This window comes from Ceratotherium simum, chromosome 16 (genome assembly GCF_057802395.1).
Source record: "Ceratotherium simum simum isolate JZ-2026a chromosome 16, ASM5780239v1, whole genome shotgun sequence".
In the NCBI taxonomy this organism is placed as follows: domain Eukaryota; kingdom Metazoa; phylum Chordata; class Mammalia; order Perissodactyla; family Rhinocerotidae; genus Ceratotherium; species Ceratotherium simum.
The window spans coordinates 27,635,490-27,655,006 of NC_141915.1; the positions used below are offsets into that span (position 1 = coordinate 27,635,490).

The window sequence follows — 19,517 nt, forward strand, 5'->3', positions numbered from 1 at the left end:
TAAAGGCACAATCACTCGAGTATTCATTTATATTGAGATTTATTAAAATATCAAGCAGTGAGGATTAAAATAAAAACCTAAGTATATTCTTTTCTTTTTTTTTATGAGGAAGATCAGCCCTGAGCTAACATCTGATGCCAATCCTCCCTTTTTTTTTTTTTTACTGAGGAAGACCAGCTCTGAGCTAACATCTGTGCCCATCTTCCTCCACGTTGTAAAGGACGCCGTCACAGCATGGCTTGACAAGCGGTGCGTCTGTGCACGCCAGGGATCCGAACCTGCAAACCCTGGGCCACCGAAGCAGAGCGCGCACAGTTAACCACTTGCGCCACCAGGCCGGCCCTAAGTATATTCTTAATTACTGCTATCTCTCTAAATGAGAATTAGAAACTTAAATCATTCCCACATTATACTTCTATTTCAAATAGAAACAGGTTTCACAACGTATCAATTCTGATAATGTATCAAAATATATTTTAAGGTCAATATCAAATAAAATAGATAATTTTAATACTAAATATAATACAGACTTGTAACAGGTCTACATTGTGTGCCTACATGTATAAATAAACAATTCATAGGTACTAAAAAAAAAACTGAATAATTTATTTTATTTTCTATAAACAGTACTGATATTATTTTCCCCTCTGTAGTTTCCCATACTACATAAATCCTACTAATTCTATTTTCCAGAGTCTCCCATTAAAATTTTAAGTTATTAACAGATAATCTCATTTTTCCCCAAAGATTAACATCAGTAACAATCAAAATGCACAACCAAAAGCCTATAAAATTTTTACTTTTTATTTTTAATACAATCTTATCAGTAGCACAAACAATTCCTTTTAAAAAACATATATATGGGGCCGGCCCTGTGGCTTAGCGATTAAGTGCGCGCGCTCCGCTACTGGCGGCCTGGGTTCGGATCCCAGGCATGCACCGACGCACCGCTTCTCCGGCCATGCTGAGGCCGCGTCCCATATATAGCAACTAGAAGGATGTGCAACTATGATATACAACTATCTACTGGGGCTTTGGGGAAAAAAGGAGGAGGATTGGCAATAGATGTTAGCTCAGAGCCGGTTTTCCTCAGCAAAAAGAGGAAGATTAGCATGGATGTTAGCTCAGGGCTGATCTCCCTCACAAAAAAAATAAATAAATAAAAAATAAAAAACATATATATGTACACACAAACACACCCCTACACACACACCCATGGTTAACTTTAAATTCTTCTAATACTTTAAGTCAAAGCCATCTAATTATGTCACTGAAATGTATCCAATATTGTATTTCAGATTCGTTATGTATATTAATCTTTCATAAAAGCAAATGTTACTAGGCATTTGCTAGTAAATAAAGTAAAAGTAATGGGAAATAATATGAATTCATAAAAACAGTATTACAATAAACTGCTTATCTGGAATCCGAAAAAGTAGAAAGATCAACTAGAATGTTTTCTTTTTTATATATTCCATGTTCTAATGTTATGAGGAAGTGACAGATAAGCAAATACATTAAAGGACTTACTCAAAAAAAGCAATTGTTTGTATATAGTATCATGACAATCCCATCTCTTACATCTTTTACATACAAATTATCATAATTATTTTCATAATAATAATTCTAAGCATTCTAAGATTCTTACGTATACTCTGAATCACCAAATAAAGGACTACATTATGTTCAAAATTGTTTTACAGTTAATTGAACATATTGTGCTATATTGAAACTCTTGGAAGACGACTTATCAAAAAAAATCTTAAAACAATATTTAAATTAGCTAGAACATGGTTGAATCATTCTGGATAAAAAGTACTTTGTTATATCTTTTTCAGGTCCCAATAAGCAACCTGAAGAAAACAACCAAGTACTTACCACTAAGAGATTGTTGCCATGCTAAAGCAGAACAAAGCAAGGCTAAGCTTTTCCCACTTCCTGTAGGGCTCTCCAACAAACAATGTTGCTTACTATTTAATCCTCTGACAATCTAATGATACAAAAACAATAAAAAATCAATAAACAATTTACTTCATTAGAGTCTCTCTCCATCAGAATTACAAACAACCAGAAGTAAGGTTGCACTTCAGGGAACATAGCAATAGCAAAAGGGAGAACTGGCATTTAGTTAAACCTTGACCTTATTCCTTTATACCTCTCCCTAAAATTACGTTGGACTTAAAAGCATATCAAGCACAAAAGAAATGAAAAAAAGCAATTGGTGCCTGAATGATGCAAGCACCATCATTTCTGTAAAACTAGAATACACTAATATCTTTAAGGAAAACTTAATGAGGGATACTGCTAGGGGGAGTGTAAATGGCTACAACCACTTTGTACAGAAATTAACAATTTTACTAAAGCTGAAGATACCCAACACCAGCAAATCCTATGTATATACTCAAAACTTCTTCCCAAATGAACACAAGAAAACATGCATGAGAAAGTTCACAGCAGCATTGTTTATAATTGCAAAAGACTGTAAACAACCTAAATGTCTATCAAAAGGAAAATAGATTAAAATTTTCTGGTATAGTCATACAATGGAATACTATACAGCAATGAAAATTGATTAACAAGCAACAGGGCTATATCTTAAAAATAATGTCAAGCAAAAAAAAAATCAAGTTCTGAATGAAGATAGGTATAGTATATCATTGTGCGAAGTTTAAAAACATGTAAAGTAATCCTCTATATTGTTTATGGACACCTACATAGGAAATCAAAGCATAAAATCATGGCTAAGAAAGAAAAAGAATAAATTCAGGATACTAGTAATCTTGTTACTCATAAACAAGGTATAAAGTAAATACGGCAAAACATTAAGATTTAACAAAGCTGGAAAGTTGGTTTACTCATGTTTGTATATTAACTTTCCATATGATTGAAATATCTCAAAAAAATATGGTGAGAAATATAGTATTGTGTAAAAGACAGTAAATACTTTGTAGAAAGTGGTAATTCTGTAAAGTACATAGAAGTTCGAAATGGGCTGAGAATATTTTTCAGAATATTCTCCTTTTCCTCCTAACCAGATACAGTTTAGTAGTGATCAGTATCATTTTTCCAAAGGTTAGATGTTCTTCAGTGAATCCAGCAAACATTTTCAATCCATCTACTGTCTGAGAAAATGAATGTAGTCACAGACTCAAAGCATGTTATGAATTATAAGCATCTGTACCTTAAAAAAGACTTAAAATAACTGCTGAAAAATACGTACAGAATTCATCATAGCAAGCTGTGATGGATAAGCTTTACAAGGAAAATTAATCTTCACCCCACCAATTGTATATTCAGACCATACTGAAGACGTCATGCTTTCTTGTTTTTACTTCAGATTCCTAATTGCAACAGAAATGAAAATAAATATTGAAACAATGTCATTCAAAGGAAACCAGATACCCAACACTAGGACAGAAGTCTAGAAATAAAAATTGGATTTAATAAATCTATAAACAAGACAAACAGAAGTAAAAGAATTTCCTAGTCTCATAAATCACAGTGGTTGAGAACACATCTGGGAATCTGACAAATCTGGATTTGTAGCCCTACTCTGCCAAAGCTGTGGACCAGGAGTTAGGAGGTATAGGTGCTAGATCAGGTTCTGACAACAATTTACCTATGTTCCCTTGATCACGTCTCTTCACTTCTCTAGACTAAGAACTGTATCTGTAATAATCCCTCACTTAAAAACTGTTGTTGTTGGGCCGCCCCGTGGCTTAGCGGTTAAGTGCGCGGGCTCCACTACCGGCGGCCCGGGTTCGGATCCGGGCACGCACCGAGGCACCGCTTCTCCGGCCATGCTGAGGCCGCGTCCCACATACAGCAACTAGAAGGATGTGCAACTATGACATACAACTATCTACTGGAGCTTTGCGGGGGAAGAAAAAAAAAAAAAAGGAGGAGGATTGGCAATAGATGTTAGCTCAGAGCCCGTGTTCCTCAGCAAAAAAAAAAAAGAGGAGGATTAGCTGGGATGTTAGCTCAGGGCTGTTCTCCCTCACAAAAAAAAAAAAAAAAGAATTATTGAGCACCTGCTATGTGCCAAGGCACTTTCTCCCTTACAACATTTTTTTTTTTTGTGAGGGAGATCAGCCCTGAGCTAACATCCCAGCTAATCCTCCTCTTTTTTTTTTTGCTGAGGAACACGGGCTCTGAGCTAACATCTATTGCCAATCCTCCTCCTTTTTTTTTTTTTTCTTCCCCCGCAAAGCTCCAGTAGATAGTTGTATGTCATAGTTGCACATCCTTCTAGTTGCTGTATGTGGGACGCGGCCTCAGCATGGCCGGAGAAGCGGTGCCTCGGTGCGTGCCCGGATCCGAACCCGGGCCGCCGGTAGTGGAGCCCGCGCACTTAACCGCTAAGCCACCGGCCGGCCCTCAATAATTCTTATTTAAAGGTCAGAAGGGTATAACTGAAAAGAAGATGGGGTTTGGAGTAAGGCAAACCTAAGTTCGATTCCACTGTGTGAATCACTTAACCTTCTCAAAGCCTGTTTCTTCATCTGTGAAATGGAGATATTATCTACCTGGTAGAGTTTTATGAAAATTAGCACTGAGTTAAGAATTAAATAAGGTGATGTACAGAATGTGCCTAAACTCCAGTATCTGACAGAGAGGAAGCGATCTACTTTAATCTCCCCCTCTTCTAAGCCTCCTTTTCTTAAGCTAGGACACAGAGACGTAATTCAGAGACTGTGATCTCTTGATAGTGCATGCGGAAGTTTTCGTGCATGGCTGCAATTTTCTGAAGAAAGTCCACAGATTTCTCATTTCCAGAACTATGTCCTAAGTAAATGAAAATAGAGGGGAAAATGATATACAGTGTTATCAACTGAGGAATTATTTGCAATAGTGAAAAAAATGGTAAATTCAATCTGGGGATGGCAAGATGGTTAAAATAGCAATAGATTATGAAGCCAACAGTAGCCTTATCCCTAGCTTATGTGTTCCGAAAGAAGTTAAGAACCACTATCCGAAGGTATTCTCCAGTTCTAATATCTTGTGATTCTATCTGTGAAACTCTTGAGAATGAGATTTGGTGGAATCTAACCTCTTAATCCGCACCAACAACTCAACGCTGGCCTAGGTACTCAGATATAACCTAGAAATCAATCCATCCACCGCCCCAGCGGGGGCAACGTGCATCTCAACATGAGGCAGCTTCCCCCACACAGTGAATAAAGGACCAAAAAAAACCGATCTGCCTCCCGCCGTCGCCCCCTGCCGCCAAGAGTTAACGCGGGGTCCCGGAGTAGTAACACGCCTCTGCTCCAAAGAGGGAAGGCCAGGCGCCCTCTCCCCAGGTTTTCTTCCTCATACTTCCCTCCCCTCTCAGCGTGTTTAGATCCCCGAGCCCTGATGATCAAGTCAACACAATGGGCCTGCAAGGAGGTCGGGCGAGAGCTGAAGGCACCCTTCCGGCAGGCTTGGCGCCCTCCCCACGAGAGACAGACTTGCCTGCTCTGAGGAAAACCGAAGCAGCGCCGACTGGTCTGCGAGCAAAGAAAGCGGAGCCCTGGCAGGGAAGAAAGGTCACAAACCTCTCTCTCTTCCTCACTGGGGTACTACTCCCCGGGCCTGAGCGCGGACTCGGGGCCGCTTCACCTGTTCTCTCCTCCAGCTCTCATCCGTTCCCTCAACAACGCTTTCGCGGACGAATTCCCGCCTCCCGCCCCCTGGACTCCCAGCACCCAATCACCTGCTAGACCAGAAATCAAGCAACCAATCCCGGCGGGAGGTTAGGGGGCGAGAACCCTGGCACCCAATGGAAGCCTCCGCAATAAGAATAGACTCAAGGTACTTGGCGGCACCGGAAGGCGAACGCCGAAAGAGTGAACGACTCGCGCAAATCCCAGGATTTAAAGGAAAAGCGTCTTCTCCGTTTGACTTTTGAAACCAGTGATTTAACCCGTGCCTCAGTTTCCTTGGAAACTCGAAGTCTCATTCTAAAGGTCTGTAGACCGACGGAGAGGAAACACTTTTAAGCCTTGCCGAGTTCTTCTCTGAGCATTCATCAGTGCCACTCAATTCCAATTTCCGAACTTCAGCGTAGCCAGGATGTCGCAAAGACGGAGGCGGGAATTGCCAGACTACTGAGCCCCACTAGGCGAAAAGGTTCGTTGACAACTGGCTACAGTATCTCATAATATTATTCGAGGCTTTCCCGGATACCAGATTCTACCAGAGAAACGCTCTCGAGCTCTCCAGCACCAGGTCTCTTCTACCTCCATTAAGGCTTGTCTGCCTTCTGTCCCTCCTAAAACCAGTTTATTCTTCTTTGCCAAGAACTACACTTCAGTTCCCTCAAAGGTAGGGAGTTCATCATGATCTCGCCAAATTGTGATTTTTTTAAAATTCTATATAGCCTAAACTTGGCTCAAATACTAATGTCTCAAAAAAGCAAAACCTGAGACAGTTTGGGGAGAGGTTTGCAGAGGGGGAAGCAGCAGAAGGCGAGTTGATTTGTTTGCCTCACTTGCACTTTTACTGCATCTTCCCAAAATGTACAGTCATACAAATAAATGCTACCTTTTAATTTAGTAATCTCAGGCTCAGAAATTTATTCTAAAAAAGTAATCTAAAAGAAAGAAAAAGTAAAAATACCTCAATTGATAATAGTGCCTCTTGTAATACTGAAAAAAATCATAAACTTCCCAGTCTAGTAATAGCAACCTATATTGTTATATCAATTCAATCATTATGAAGCCAATAAAATAACTATAAAAATTAAACAAGTTGCAAAGAAAAATTCCACATAAAGTTAAAGAAAAAAAGCAGACTCCAAACTGGGTACTATGAATTCCATTATGTGAAAATATGTATTCATAAGCAAAGATGGAGGGAAAGTATAAAAAATGTAATTTACTGTTAAACAGTGGAATGAAGGATAATTTATAAAAACATATCCTTAAAAATATCTTCAAATTGTTGGGGCCAGCCAGTGGTGTAGTGGTTAAGTTTGCGCCCTCCGCTCTTGCAGCCAGGGTTCCTGGGTTTGGATCCCAGGCACAGTCCTACACACCACTCATCAAGCCATGCTGTGGCAGTGTCCCACATACAAAAGAGGAAGATGGGCACAGATGTTAGCTCAGTAACCAATCTTCCTCAAGCATAAAGAGGAAGATTGGCAACAATGTTAGCTCAGGGCCAATCTTCCTCACCAAAGAAAAAAAAACACTTCAAATTGTTATTCTGCTTTTACAAATTTTTTTAAATATCAAATCATTTAAGTAACTGCTCCGGGGTAACTACTCCGAATTTCCCCCCCTAAATTCCTAAGAGTCTCAACTGACTCTAGCCTTGTATTGCCATTTAATGTATGTGGCATAACAGAAACGGATACGCACAGGGTCCGGAGCCAGACAGTCCTAGATTCCAGTCTCTTGAACTGTTCCTTTCAGGTTAAAGGTAGTAAATAAAACAAAAAACTACAAGTTCATTTGATAAAGAATATGAATGTTTATAAACCAATATTCAAAATAGCTGCACACATCTGTTTTCACTTGAATAAAAAAAATCACATTGTGACAAATTTTATAACCTTAACTTAAAATACATGAATATTAACATTTACTAATATATTTACACATTTTATTTACATCATCAACAAATCTGATGAAAAACAGCATATGTTATTATTTTAACACAGCAGGTTTTGACCAGTCTTTGAAAATTGATCCAGGAATGTGCACTGCATTTAGTTAGAAAACATATTTCAACCGTTTTTCTGAACTCCTAGAGGTTTCCTACTTAGACAAAATATTCCAAAGCCTCAGTTTAAAACAAAACAGAACAGGAGCAGCTGTATTTAATCTTAAAAGACTACAAAACTGCCTTGTTTAAAAATATTCTTACGGTATTTTTTTAAGTGTATGCTTTTATTTTTTGCATCAAAATTACTTAATTGAACATAAGCATCTGATAAAAGTTATAAATATTCTATCATCTATGATACTGTGCACTTCATGATTTGAAACAGCACAAATTAGTTCTTATACAATACCCTCATGAGGTAGGGCCAGTAGTAATCCCATTTTACAAAGGAGGAAAATGAGATGTGACTATTTGCTAGTGAAAAGACTGAAGTTAAATTTCTTTTCTTAAAAACCACACTTTCTTATTAGCCTGCCTAATTTCTTTTACAAGTGAAGACGTCTGTTTCAAGTTAAGAGGTGGTGGGAATGTGTCATTCAGGTATATCTCAGAAAGCAAAGTACCTTCTACATTGGATATTTAATTAAGAAAAAAAATAAAGTGAGGATTATGGGTTACCTGAATGCATCTACCTCATCAATGGAAGTTACTAACAGAGGACTGCAAAATCCTTCAGCAATATGGTATTTCCTGCTTTTTAATTTTTCCTGAGGTCCAAACACTGTACATATTTTCTTACTCAAAGATCTTCTAAAATTATAATGTAAATTACAATCCTGATGACAAACCAAAAGCTCTTTAATCCAGTGGGTTTTATTGCTCTAAACTTTAATAAGATACCAATGTATTTCCCCTCTCTGACTATTAGATAAGTTAGTAAAGCATTATAAAAATAAATTTAAAAAAAAACTAAATGAGAGCTTTAGAACTTTCAGGTTCTTCTCTGCACAAAGATGTTTCTGTAAACACTTTTAAATCAGTATCTTAAAATTCCAAATTATTCAAGTATCTCTTTAAACATATGGCTTCATATATGAGTAAAATTGAAGCAAATATGTAAAATCTTAAAATCCTCACCTGTAATTCCATGGAAATCATTTACAAAAAGCTATTTGCCTTTTTTAAAGCCTTCTCAAAACTGTTTCTCGAGAACTGGAATTCCATCTTGCATTACTATTACTTGCGTTGCAAATGTGAGAGGGTCTATCTGGGTATTTAAACTCCTAATTTTTCCTGAATTCTTCCTTCCCTTTTTCTCCCTCTCATCATTGCATCATTGTCGCACTCTTTTACTAGCTGACAGTTAAAATAAACACTAGGGCTACCCACGGACTCATTTTCGTAAGAAATTAAATTAAAGGCACGGCAGTTTTTCTTCACTTCAAAAGCTAGATACAAGGCCAAATTCACTTTCCAGTAATGAGTTTCTTAAATGTGCCCCCAATAGGAAAAAAAAACTCAGCTACTAAAATATAAACATACCAGCAAAGTAGATCCAAAGAACTGCCAATCAAATACAAGCAAGCATAATTCTCAAGAGAGTTCTAAATTGTATTGATGTTGAATTGAATCGTTTTAGTGATTCCAAAACATTACTGTTCCTATTCAGTTTAAAGTTAAAAGATGCAGATTCATGTTGGGTATATGCAGCAAACAGCTTCATTTCTTTTGTTTTAAGTTTGTTTTGTTTTTTTTAGATTCCACTAACACTCATGTTTATTATTTCAATTATTGTGCTTTCAATACAATGACAGAGCTGTACATCAGGATCCATGCTTCCAGTGTCCCTGGATCCGTTTTTATAAGATGGATCTTTACAGATTCCAGACCATCCACTTGGTTTCTCCTTTATTTGCTGAAGACCTAAAAACATAAGGAAAAAAGAATAATTTTTTGCTTTTATTTTTTGCATCAAAATTACTGAAATCTGAAAGGATTTTGGCCTTTTTGACATATTAAAACAACTCTTAAAAATAAGTTGCTACTCACGTGTAATAATTGGATCAATGTCTCTTGTCTGAGTGGCAACATCAGAGGCACAGACTTGCCCTATTTGGATCAGCAAAGACATAATATCCTCATACAGTGGAGGAAATGCTCGACAAAAAGAGACCAAACTTGGCAGAGTTGGCATGAAAAAAGCATATCGTTTAGCCTGTGTTAAAACTGTTGGAAAGAAATGAAACAGATTTTTTTTACTTTGCAGATATAAATTCAACGTATACAATATACTAAGCATCATGCTCTGTGCTAAGGATCCTAAATTTTCTAGGACACGGCCAGCCGTGCCTTTAGGGAGCTCACAATCTAGTAGTGACTCATCATACAAAATATAAATTCTTATGCCAAAGCACTGTGATAAGTGCATTACATGCATTATTCCATTTAATTCTCACAATCTTATGAATGAGGAAAGTACTATTATGATACCTATTTTATATGTGAGAAAAATCTTTAATAAACCTTAGATTAAGAAACTTGTTCAGAGGGCCGGCCCTGTGGCTTGGTGGTTAAGTGCGCGCGCTGCAATGCTGGTGGCCCGGGTTCGGATCCCGGGTGCGCATCGAGGCACCACTTCTCCGTCCATCCTGAGGCCAAGTCCCACATACAGCAACTAGAAGGATGTGGAGCTATGACATACAACTATCTACTGGGGCTTTGGGGGGAAAAAATAAAATAAATAAAATCTTTAAAAAAAAAAAGAAACTTGTTCAGGGGCTGGCCCGGTGGCTTAGCAGTTAAGTTCGCGTGCTCCGCTTCGCGGGCCCAGGGTTCACCAGTTCCGATCCTGGGCGCGGACCTACACACTGCTCATCAAGCCATGCTGAGGCGGCGTCCCACATAGAGCAACTAGAAGGATGTACAACTATGACATACAACTATCTACTGGGGCTTTGGGGAGAAAAAAAAAAGGAAAAAAAGGAGGAAGACTGGCAACAGATGTTAGCTCAGGGCCAGTCTTCCTCAAAAAAAAAAAGAAAGAAACTCATTCAAGGCCACACAGCCAGTTAGTGGTAGAGCTGGGACTGAACTCAGGCAGTTTAAGCTCTTAACCACTACAAACAATTATAACATGAGGTGAATACAATGGAACGAAAAATGAATAGGATATTATGAGGGCACTGAGAAAGAATATAAAATTAAGCCATAACTTTAAAAGATTGAATCATAGTTCATATCTTTTAAAGTAGTTTATTTTCATATAGTTTTACTCTACAAACCAGAAGGTGGTTAAAATATTAGGGTATGTTGGGGCTGGCCCGGTGGCGTAGCAGTTAAGTGCACGTGCTCCGCTGCCGCAGCCCGTGGTTCAGATCCCGGGCACGCACCAACACACCGCTTGTCAGGCCATGCTGTGGCGGCGTCCCATATAAAGTAGAGGAAGATGGGAACGGATGTTAGCCCAGGGCCAGTCTTCCTCAGCAAATAAAAAGAGGAGGATTGGCAGATGTTAGCTCAGGGCTCATCTTCCTCACACACACAAAAATATATATATATATTAGGGTATGTTCTAGAACTTAAGGAAACAATGTATTTATCTCTTATTTATACATGAATATATTTTTCTGGAACTCTAAGCATTTGTAATAAATTGTAACTTGTTTTCTATTGACATAATGACATTCAGAAAGTAGATTTGATTTCCATTTATAAAATGTGGAAAACTTATTTACTATAAATCTATATATAGTCATTCACAAAATGAAAGATACAATTTGCCTATCTATTCATCTCCTCTCCACTATAAATCACATTTGTAATAGGAAAATTTTCAAAAGAAGAATAATTCAAAAGATGGCATAAACTACTAATGACACAGAAAACATCGTATCACTAAATTCAGAAAAAATATGTACTATATTACATTAGAAGTTTTTGTTATTGATATTGATTGGCTACCCACCTGTTAGCAAAGTTCCCATGACATTGACAGCTAAGCGAGCCACACTGAGTGACTTTGGTAATGCATACTGGATACACAAATGAGAAAGCAACTGGATAGCAAATATCTGCAATACAAAATCCAAATATTACATGTTTCTGAAGAATATCTTTAAGTATTAAAAATTATACAATGTTTTACATAACTAGCAAGACTGGAGGGAGATCAAAATTTTCCTAAAGCTCCAAAATGCTCATTACCTGTTTTTCAAGTTCTGGCTGTGCAATAAGCTCAGGTATGAAATCCAGACAGATGTGCATAGACGGAATACCTGCAACCGTCAGAGGCAGGAGTTCACATGGATAACCCTACCTCAACAAGAAAGGGAGAAAAAGTTAGAAGTAAAATAACTATAAGTCAAATAAAGATAAAAATATAAAGGAAAGTTTCACTTCCTTTATGTAAAAGTTGCTCAGAAAGCTATAGTACCCTACGTGTATCCTGGCATTTCACCTTTCTGATGCACTAGAATAGAGATGAATTATCTGATCACTTTATTGGGTGAAATAAAATCTAAAAAATCTGGATTTTTCTCCATATCGCAAAGCACCATGATCATTTGTGTGATCTCTAGTTTCTAAATGATCCCTATTAATTTAGTATTCAAAGCCCCCCTAAAAAATAAAGTTCGACCATAAAGCATGATTCTTTGAAAACAGACCTGAAAGTGAACAAGCTTAGCAATGTTGGGATCAGCAATGTACATTTGGTGCAATAGACAACAGATAAGGCACTGAACTTCTCGAAGGTTACAGAGCAAATTGTCTTCTCCTTCCTCCATTCCCTTATTTGGAGCGCTGGTAGTAATAACACTTTGAACATTGCTTAGCAAGCTGTCTGGATTGACACACTTTGCTTTCTCCTCTTCAGTAGGTAAGCAAATCTCCAAGAGAATCTGGACAGCTGCACTATCCTACAAGCAAATAAAACACAGTGAATTTAAGAAGTTTCTGAAAAGTTTGTTTGAAAACCAAATCTGATTTTGTTTTCACATGAACAGAAGTGATGAAAATAACTGTTTCTTTAAAAAAAAAAAAAAAGAGGGCAAAGAGGTACTTCTAAGAGCAAAAGGCAGCAATCAAGAGCACTGGTTCTCACCTTTTTTAGGGTCATGAACCCTTTTAAGAATCTGAAGAAAACTGAACACCCTCTCCCTATAAAAATTAACATATGTAAATAAATATTTGCATAATTTCAGGATGGTCACATATCTCTAAAGCAGATCCATGGACTCCAGTTTAAGAACATCTACTAGAAGAGTATTCTGATTCAGTGACATTCAAAATAGCCCCAAGGCAAAAAAAATGACTTCTACCAGAATCTCCTTTCCTTCCTCTTCAATTCCTACTTCTCCCAGCATCCTATCCTGTATTTCCCTCTTTTTCTTACCTGGCTACCAACTAATTAATTCCTCTGAAGATGGTGGTTAATAATTAATGCCTAAAAGTCACTTCCCAAGCTCTTTTCCCTTTTAATTTGAAGATGGGCTCTTTAAGGCCCTGGTTTTGCAAGGAAAGATTCTGCCTTACCATCTGTTCCACCTGTACAACTCATTGTTGCTCGGTCTACAAGCTTGAGTGTCATTTCATAGAACAGTAGTTTCTTGAGGGGTGATCTACATGATGTCCCTACATATAAAGGAGAGCTATAATCACTCTCATCTAGCAGGAAGAAGTGAGAAAAAATAAATAAATATATAACATGCATCTCTGAAAGACAGCCATTGCCTGGGATAGAAGAAAACAATTACTTCATCTAACTGTTTAAGAACTTGATTATAAAGTAAGGTTAGCTTTACTTTATAATCATCATTCTTGAGTTGAGGGGTTTTGGGTTTTGGGTTGTTAATTGTTTTGTTTTTGTTTGTAGACTCTGGATCCAGACTGCCCAGGCTTGAATCCTAGCTCTGCTACTTAGTAAATGTGTACCCTTGAGCAAGTCACTTAACCTCTCTGGGTCTCATTTTCCTGATCTGTAAAAATGGAGATGATAATACTCCATACCTCATAGGTTGGTTGTAAAGATTAAATGAGTTAATATACATAAAGAAATTAGAATAGTACCCAGCATATAGTAAACATATAAATGATAGCTATCACAATTCTCAATCCCTTATCTGAAACTCTGAGGGCCACATTTATTTTAGAACTCAGAATTTTACTCTAATATTATATAACACCTCCAGCAGAGACTAAGGTAGCACGTTGTAATCTAACATTAATATTTCTGCAGCAAAACACACCAATATTCACATTAAGTGAGATAAAGGCCATAAATAGCTTCATATCAATTCAGGTCAAGTTTTGTCACAAATGAGATCACATCAGGTCAGGTTTTTGTGCCAAATGAATTACCAAAAAATGCTTCGGTTGTCATAGCTTTTCGGATTTCTGTATATATTACAGATAAGGGATTGTGGACCTATATTATTACTCTCCTTTCCCTTATTGCCAATGAAAAGATTTCAGAGGTCCGGCCCCGTGGCTTAGCAGTTAAGTGCGCGTGCTCCGCTACTGGCGGCCCGGGTTCAGATCCCGGGCGCGCACCGACACACCGCTTCTCCGGCCGTGCTGAGGCCGCGCCCCACATACAGCAACTAGAAGGATGTGCAACTACGACATACAACTATCTACTGGGGCTTTGGGGAAAAAAAAGGAGGAGGATTGGCAATAGATGTTAGCTCAGAGCCAGTCTTCCTCAGCAAAATGAGGAGGATTAGCACGGATGTTAGCTCAGGGGTGATCTTCCTTGCAAAAGAAAAAAAAACGAAAAGAAAAGATTTCAGAAAATATATTTCAAACCAAAAAAAATTTCTACTTTGAAGACTTCAAATTACTTAACATTTAATCATCTCTCATCTCCTGCATTATTCAAAAATGACTACTTAAGGCTTCAGTAAAATTCTACATTGTTAGAAAACTTTTCTAAATATAAAACTGAACTGCTTATATTGTCATAGTACTTATCACTACCTGACATTTTATCATATATATATATATATATATATATATACTTCTTGTTGTTTGTCTCCATTTGATTTTTTCCATCATTTGATTTTAAGAAACAAGAGTCCTATATTTTGTTAAAATGTAAATCTTATTTAAAAAGGCTATTAAATTAATATCATGAAGACTATTCTTGATTTTAGTAATACAGTACATCTGATACTCAGAAACAAAAGTAACACCATTATAATACATTCAGTAAGAAAAGGAAAGCACAATATGTCATCATTGTACACAGACGACATAATATGCCATCTATTTAACTGATTATATTAACAGGGAAGCCCTTGCCCTTTTTGATTAAATTTTACTTTATTACCTGAGCAGCCAGTAATGCATTTTTTAATTCTTCTCTGGTAACTTCTGGGCCATCAGTTTGTCCAACTAAACCTATTGTATTATTCTGGGAAGGCCTATCTTGCTCTGCTGTGTCCTTCAGATGGGCACTAAGGTAGGCTTTGGATGCAAGAAGATATCCATTCAGCATGTGTAGAGTAATATCCATCAGTGGGGGGCATCTAAACACAGAAAGAAGAAAAGAAAAACACATGAATATAAAAAGAATATAAGTTTATAAATTAGCCTGTACATGATCAAGTTTAAATAATTAGAAAAATCTGAACAGTACCTGAAAAACCTAAAAAGAGTAGTAAAGTAACACTTTTCCCACTGAAATATTCATTCTCAAAATAAAAGTTATTAATATATATCTTTTTTGTTGTTGTTTTTGTGAGGGAGATCAGCCCTGAGCTAACATCCCAGCTAATCCTCCTCTTTTTGCTGAGGAAGACCGGCTCTGAGCTAACATCTATTGCCAATCCTCCTCCTTTTTTTTCGTCCCCAAAGCCCCACTAGATAGTTGTATGTCATAGTTGCACATCCTTCTAGTTGCTGTATGTGGGACGCAGCCTCAGCATGGCCGGACAAGCGGTGCCTCGGTGCACACCCGGGATCCGAACCCGGGCCGCCAGTAGTGGAGCGCGCACTTAACCGCTAAGCCACCGGGCCGGCTCCTAATATGTATCTTATTGTCTGTATTTCAAGATTATATAAATAGTAGTATCTATTTCATCTTATTAGCTAAAATCACATATAATGTATACCCTAGAGAAAAGATATTCTTTTTTGAAAAACATGGCACTACCAGTAAATCTCTTTAGATATGAGCCTGCAAAGCAGCTGTCCTCAAAGAGAAATATTCTATTATTGATGAGATGAAGGAGACTAGGATGGAGTATTTATTCTTTCTACTCCTGTTTCTTCTTTGGAGCAAGACAACTCTGTATTCCAAGAGTGTACCATCCACTTGACCAGGTAAATTATTTACTAAGCCAAGGTTTCCTCATCTATAAAATGAGTACAGTTATTCATTCCTCAAAGACTATTATTGATTAAATTTAAATGAGATAAGAATAGATACGAATTCAATGTAAAAAAGGAAACGAAAAAATAGATAAATTAGTAACCACTAAAATTTTAAAAGCCAAGCACTTAGAAAAATCTGACAATGCCACCTCTCAGTCTATCACAGAGAACTAGCATGTGTGCACAAAAAGGCAGTATAGCTCTGTTTATAACTGAAACATTGGAAACAGCTTAAATGTCCATCAGTATGTCAATGGTTTTTCTGAATGTCCAAATTTTCTATAATAAACGTGTATGTATTTATAGTGAAAAAACTGTCAGTGGTTAAATAAACTATGCCAATGTTTCCCAAAATTGAAGATAAAAATCACTTGGAGTACTTATTTTAAAAACAATCCCAAGGGGTCCGGCCCTGTGGCATAGTAGTTAGGTTCGCACGCTCCACTTTGGCAGCCTGGGGTTCACAGGTTCGGATCCCAGGCATGGACCTGTGCACCACACATCAAGCCATGCTGAGGCGGCATCCCATATACATAATTGAGGAGGATGGGCACAGATGTTAGCTCAGGGCTAATCTTCCTCAGCAAAAACAGGGCTAATCTTCCTCAGCAAAAAGGAGGAAGATTGACAATAGATGTTAGCTCAGGGCCAATCTTCCTCACCAAAAAAAAAAAAAAAAAACACACCCAAGGTCCACTCCAGACATTCTGAATCAGAGTCTCTAGAGAATATGCCTGGTAATCTATATATGAAATACTATGCAGCAATTAAATAAGGTAGAACTATGCATACTAATATGGAAAACATGTTGAGAACAGTAAGTTTTAAAAAAAGAACAAAAGAATGCCTACAATATACTACTACTTATGTTTTTTAAAAGCACCTGAAACAAAAAAGTAAATATTTGTATTATAAATTTGTAAATACATAGAAAGTAAAGCCACATACACACTGTTATGACAACAAAGTTTCCTCTGGAGATGGAACTGGGATTGGTCAAAGAAGCCAAAGAGGAATTTTGCTTTAGCAATGGCAGCATGGTAGATATGACAGAGAACAAGACTTTTCACTGTACACCTTTTTCTTGTTGTTATTCTTCTTGTTTGTTCACTTATTAATGTATATTATGAAAACTTTCATATATCATAAAAGAGAGAATATTATAATAGACCCCCAAGAACTCATCACCCAGCTTCAACAGTTATCTACACATGGCCAGTCTTATTTCATCTATACTCCATCCACTTTCCCACCACCACTACTGGGTTAGTTCAAAGCAAATCCTAAACATCCTATCTTGTTATATGTGAATATGTTTTTATATTGTTTGATATTTTTAAAAAACATGTGAATATTCACTTAGTAAAAATATTAAATTTTAAAAAATGAACAAAATTAAAAGGCAAAACAATGAACAATAAAGGAAAAACGCACTATATATACAAAGAGCTGATATCCTTTGTAGATAAAGAGCTCTTTATTTTATTTTATTTTTTTATAATTTTATTTATTTATTTTTTTCCCCCAAAGCCCCAGTAGATAGTTGTATGTCATAGCTGCACATCCTTCTAGTTGCTGTATGTGGGACGTGGCCTCAGGATGGCCGGAGAAGCAGTGCGTCCGTGCATGCCCAGATCCGAACCCGGGCCGCCAGCAGCGGAGCGCGCGCACTTAACCGCTAAGCCACGGGGCTGGCCCTAAAGAGCTCTTTAAATCAAAAAAAGATAAGCTTTCCCATAGGAAACTAGGCTAAAATATACAGAAGAAATACCAATAGCCAATAAGTATAAGAAAATATTCAATCTAAAATATAAATTGAGGGCCGGCCCCGTGGCTTAGTGGTTAAGTGCTCGTGCTCCGCTGCTGGCGGCCTGGGTTCGATCCCGGGCGCACACCAACACACCGCTTCTCCGGCCATGCTGAGGCCGCGTCCCACATACAGCAACTAGAAGGATGTGCAGCTATGACATACAACTATCTACTGGGGCTTTGGGGAAGAAAATAAATAAATAAAATTATTAAAAAAAAAATAAAATAAAATAAAATATAAATTGAGAATCCATTTTTCACCTATCAAACTGGAAAATATTATATAAAATAGTGTAGGCAAGTATACACTATCAAACACTGCTATGGGAATGTAAACTGGTTCAGCCTTTCTGGATGGCAGAATGAAAATATGAATCAAATGTCTTGAAAACGAGCATGTTACTTTTGCCCCAGTAATCTCATTTTTAACAATCTGTTCTAAGGAAATACCCAGTACACAGAATAGTCACCACAGCACTATTGATAATAACAAAAAATAGAAATAAACAAAATATCCAACAATAGGCGACTGGGTTAGGCACAGCATATGTATGTGGAATACTATGTAGCAAATTAATATAATATCTATTAACATGAGACAAGGTTCACAAGTTAAGTGAAAAACCCAGGCTACAAAAACATTACATATATTATGATAGCATAATTTAACAATTTCCTGAACAAACAGAGGCGAGTCAGGTGAAAGGCTACATACTTAAGTGGATTTTTAACACTGAAAATTGTTTTAGAAGTGGCTCTTTTCTAGAAGTGTTATTTACTGTTGTTTTCCTCTTATTAGATAATGTCATTTATACTGTTTATTCTTCTAATTCCTATCTCCTATGAGACCTTGATCTCGCCAAACCATATCTGGCTGATTTTGCATGTTTTGTCACTTCAAGGCTGTCATCCCCAGGGTTGAGGACAGATGAGTATATTCTTAGAGTGTATCCTCGTTAGTCGTCTTCACTCCAGTTTCTTTCCCCTTCAAACCATCTAATGCAAAGCTTCTCTTCTTAAGTTACCACCTAAATGACCTCTTTAGCCTAACACTCAAGGCCCTCCATAGGCTGACCCCAACCTAACATTCAAATTCTAAAATGTGTTCTTCTCAAAAATTGACCCCTCCAATTCAAACCTTTTTCATTCTTGCTTCTACATTTTTGCTCACACTATTCCTTTTCCCACAATATCTTCCTTGACTTGACCCCCTAACTCCCATCATTATAGTATCTGTTCATCTAACGTCTATTTCTATCCTTTAAAATACTACTCAGGTCCCACCCTCCTTCACATGTTTCCTGAACTTTTAACAGTATTCATTTACTATCCCATTCATCTGCATATGACCATATTATTTAACTTCTCAACTATTTGTCTTATTTACCCAGGCAGGTAATAATCACTTTATAGGCAAGCCCCTCAACTTATATATCTTTGATATTACTTAGCATAGCAACTAGAAATTCAAATATTAGTGATGTGAATTAATTAATTCTGCCTCTTGAGGTGAAGCCACTTCAAAGCAATTGATTAAGTTCAGCAATTGGCAAGGAATTACAGACAAATGTCTAACCAATGAAGCTAACATCAGAATTGAGGATGCCAAAAATATCACAGTTTTAATGCAAGTAATGGCTCACCAGGAAGCCTTTTCAACAATGCTAGCAGAAATAGTATTATTCTTTACTGGTCTTAACTCTGAGAGAAAGAACAGACATTAGTGAGAGTTGCCAAAA

General features: G+C 37.2%; 2 protein-coding genes across 4 annotated transcripts in view; both read right to left on the bottom strand.

Annotated features, from left to right (window-relative positions):
• The window catches only part of BRIP1 (BRCA1 interacting DNA helicase 1), a 174,384-nt gene extending 168,743 nt beyond the window's left edge, over positions 1-5,641 (bottom strand). Inside the window, 3 exon segments of the mRNA XM_004434896.3 lie at positions 1,879-1,990; positions 3,221-3,341; positions 5,461-5,641. Coding sequence (XP_004434953.1) covers positions 1,879-1,990; positions 3,221-3,316 — 208 coding nt within the window. The 5' untranslated portion in view covers positions 3,317-3,341; positions 5,461-5,641.
• Positions 5,642-8,918: 3,277 nt separating this feature from the next.
• INTS2 (integrator complex subunit 2) overlaps positions 8,919-19,517 on the bottom strand; it is a 58,391-nt gene continuing 47,792 nt past the window's right edge. For all 3 annotated transcript variants that reach the window (XM_004434807.3, XM_014790911.2, XM_087440872.1), the window contains exons 20-25: positions 14,924-15,122; positions 12,261-12,512; positions 11,800-11,907; positions 11,561-11,666; positions 9,646-9,822; positions 8,919-9,519 (exon numbers count right to left, since the gene is read on the bottom strand). In XM_004434807.3, coding sequence (XP_004434864.1) covers positions 9,350-9,519; positions 9,646-9,822; positions 11,561-11,666; positions 11,800-11,907; positions 12,261-12,512; positions 14,924-15,122 — 1,012 coding nt within the window. In that variant the 3' untranslated portion in view covers positions 8,919-9,349. The remainder of the gene's footprint in view (positions 9,520-9,645; positions 9,823-11,560; positions 11,667-11,799; positions 11,908-12,260; positions 12,513-14,923; positions 15,123-19,517) is intronic.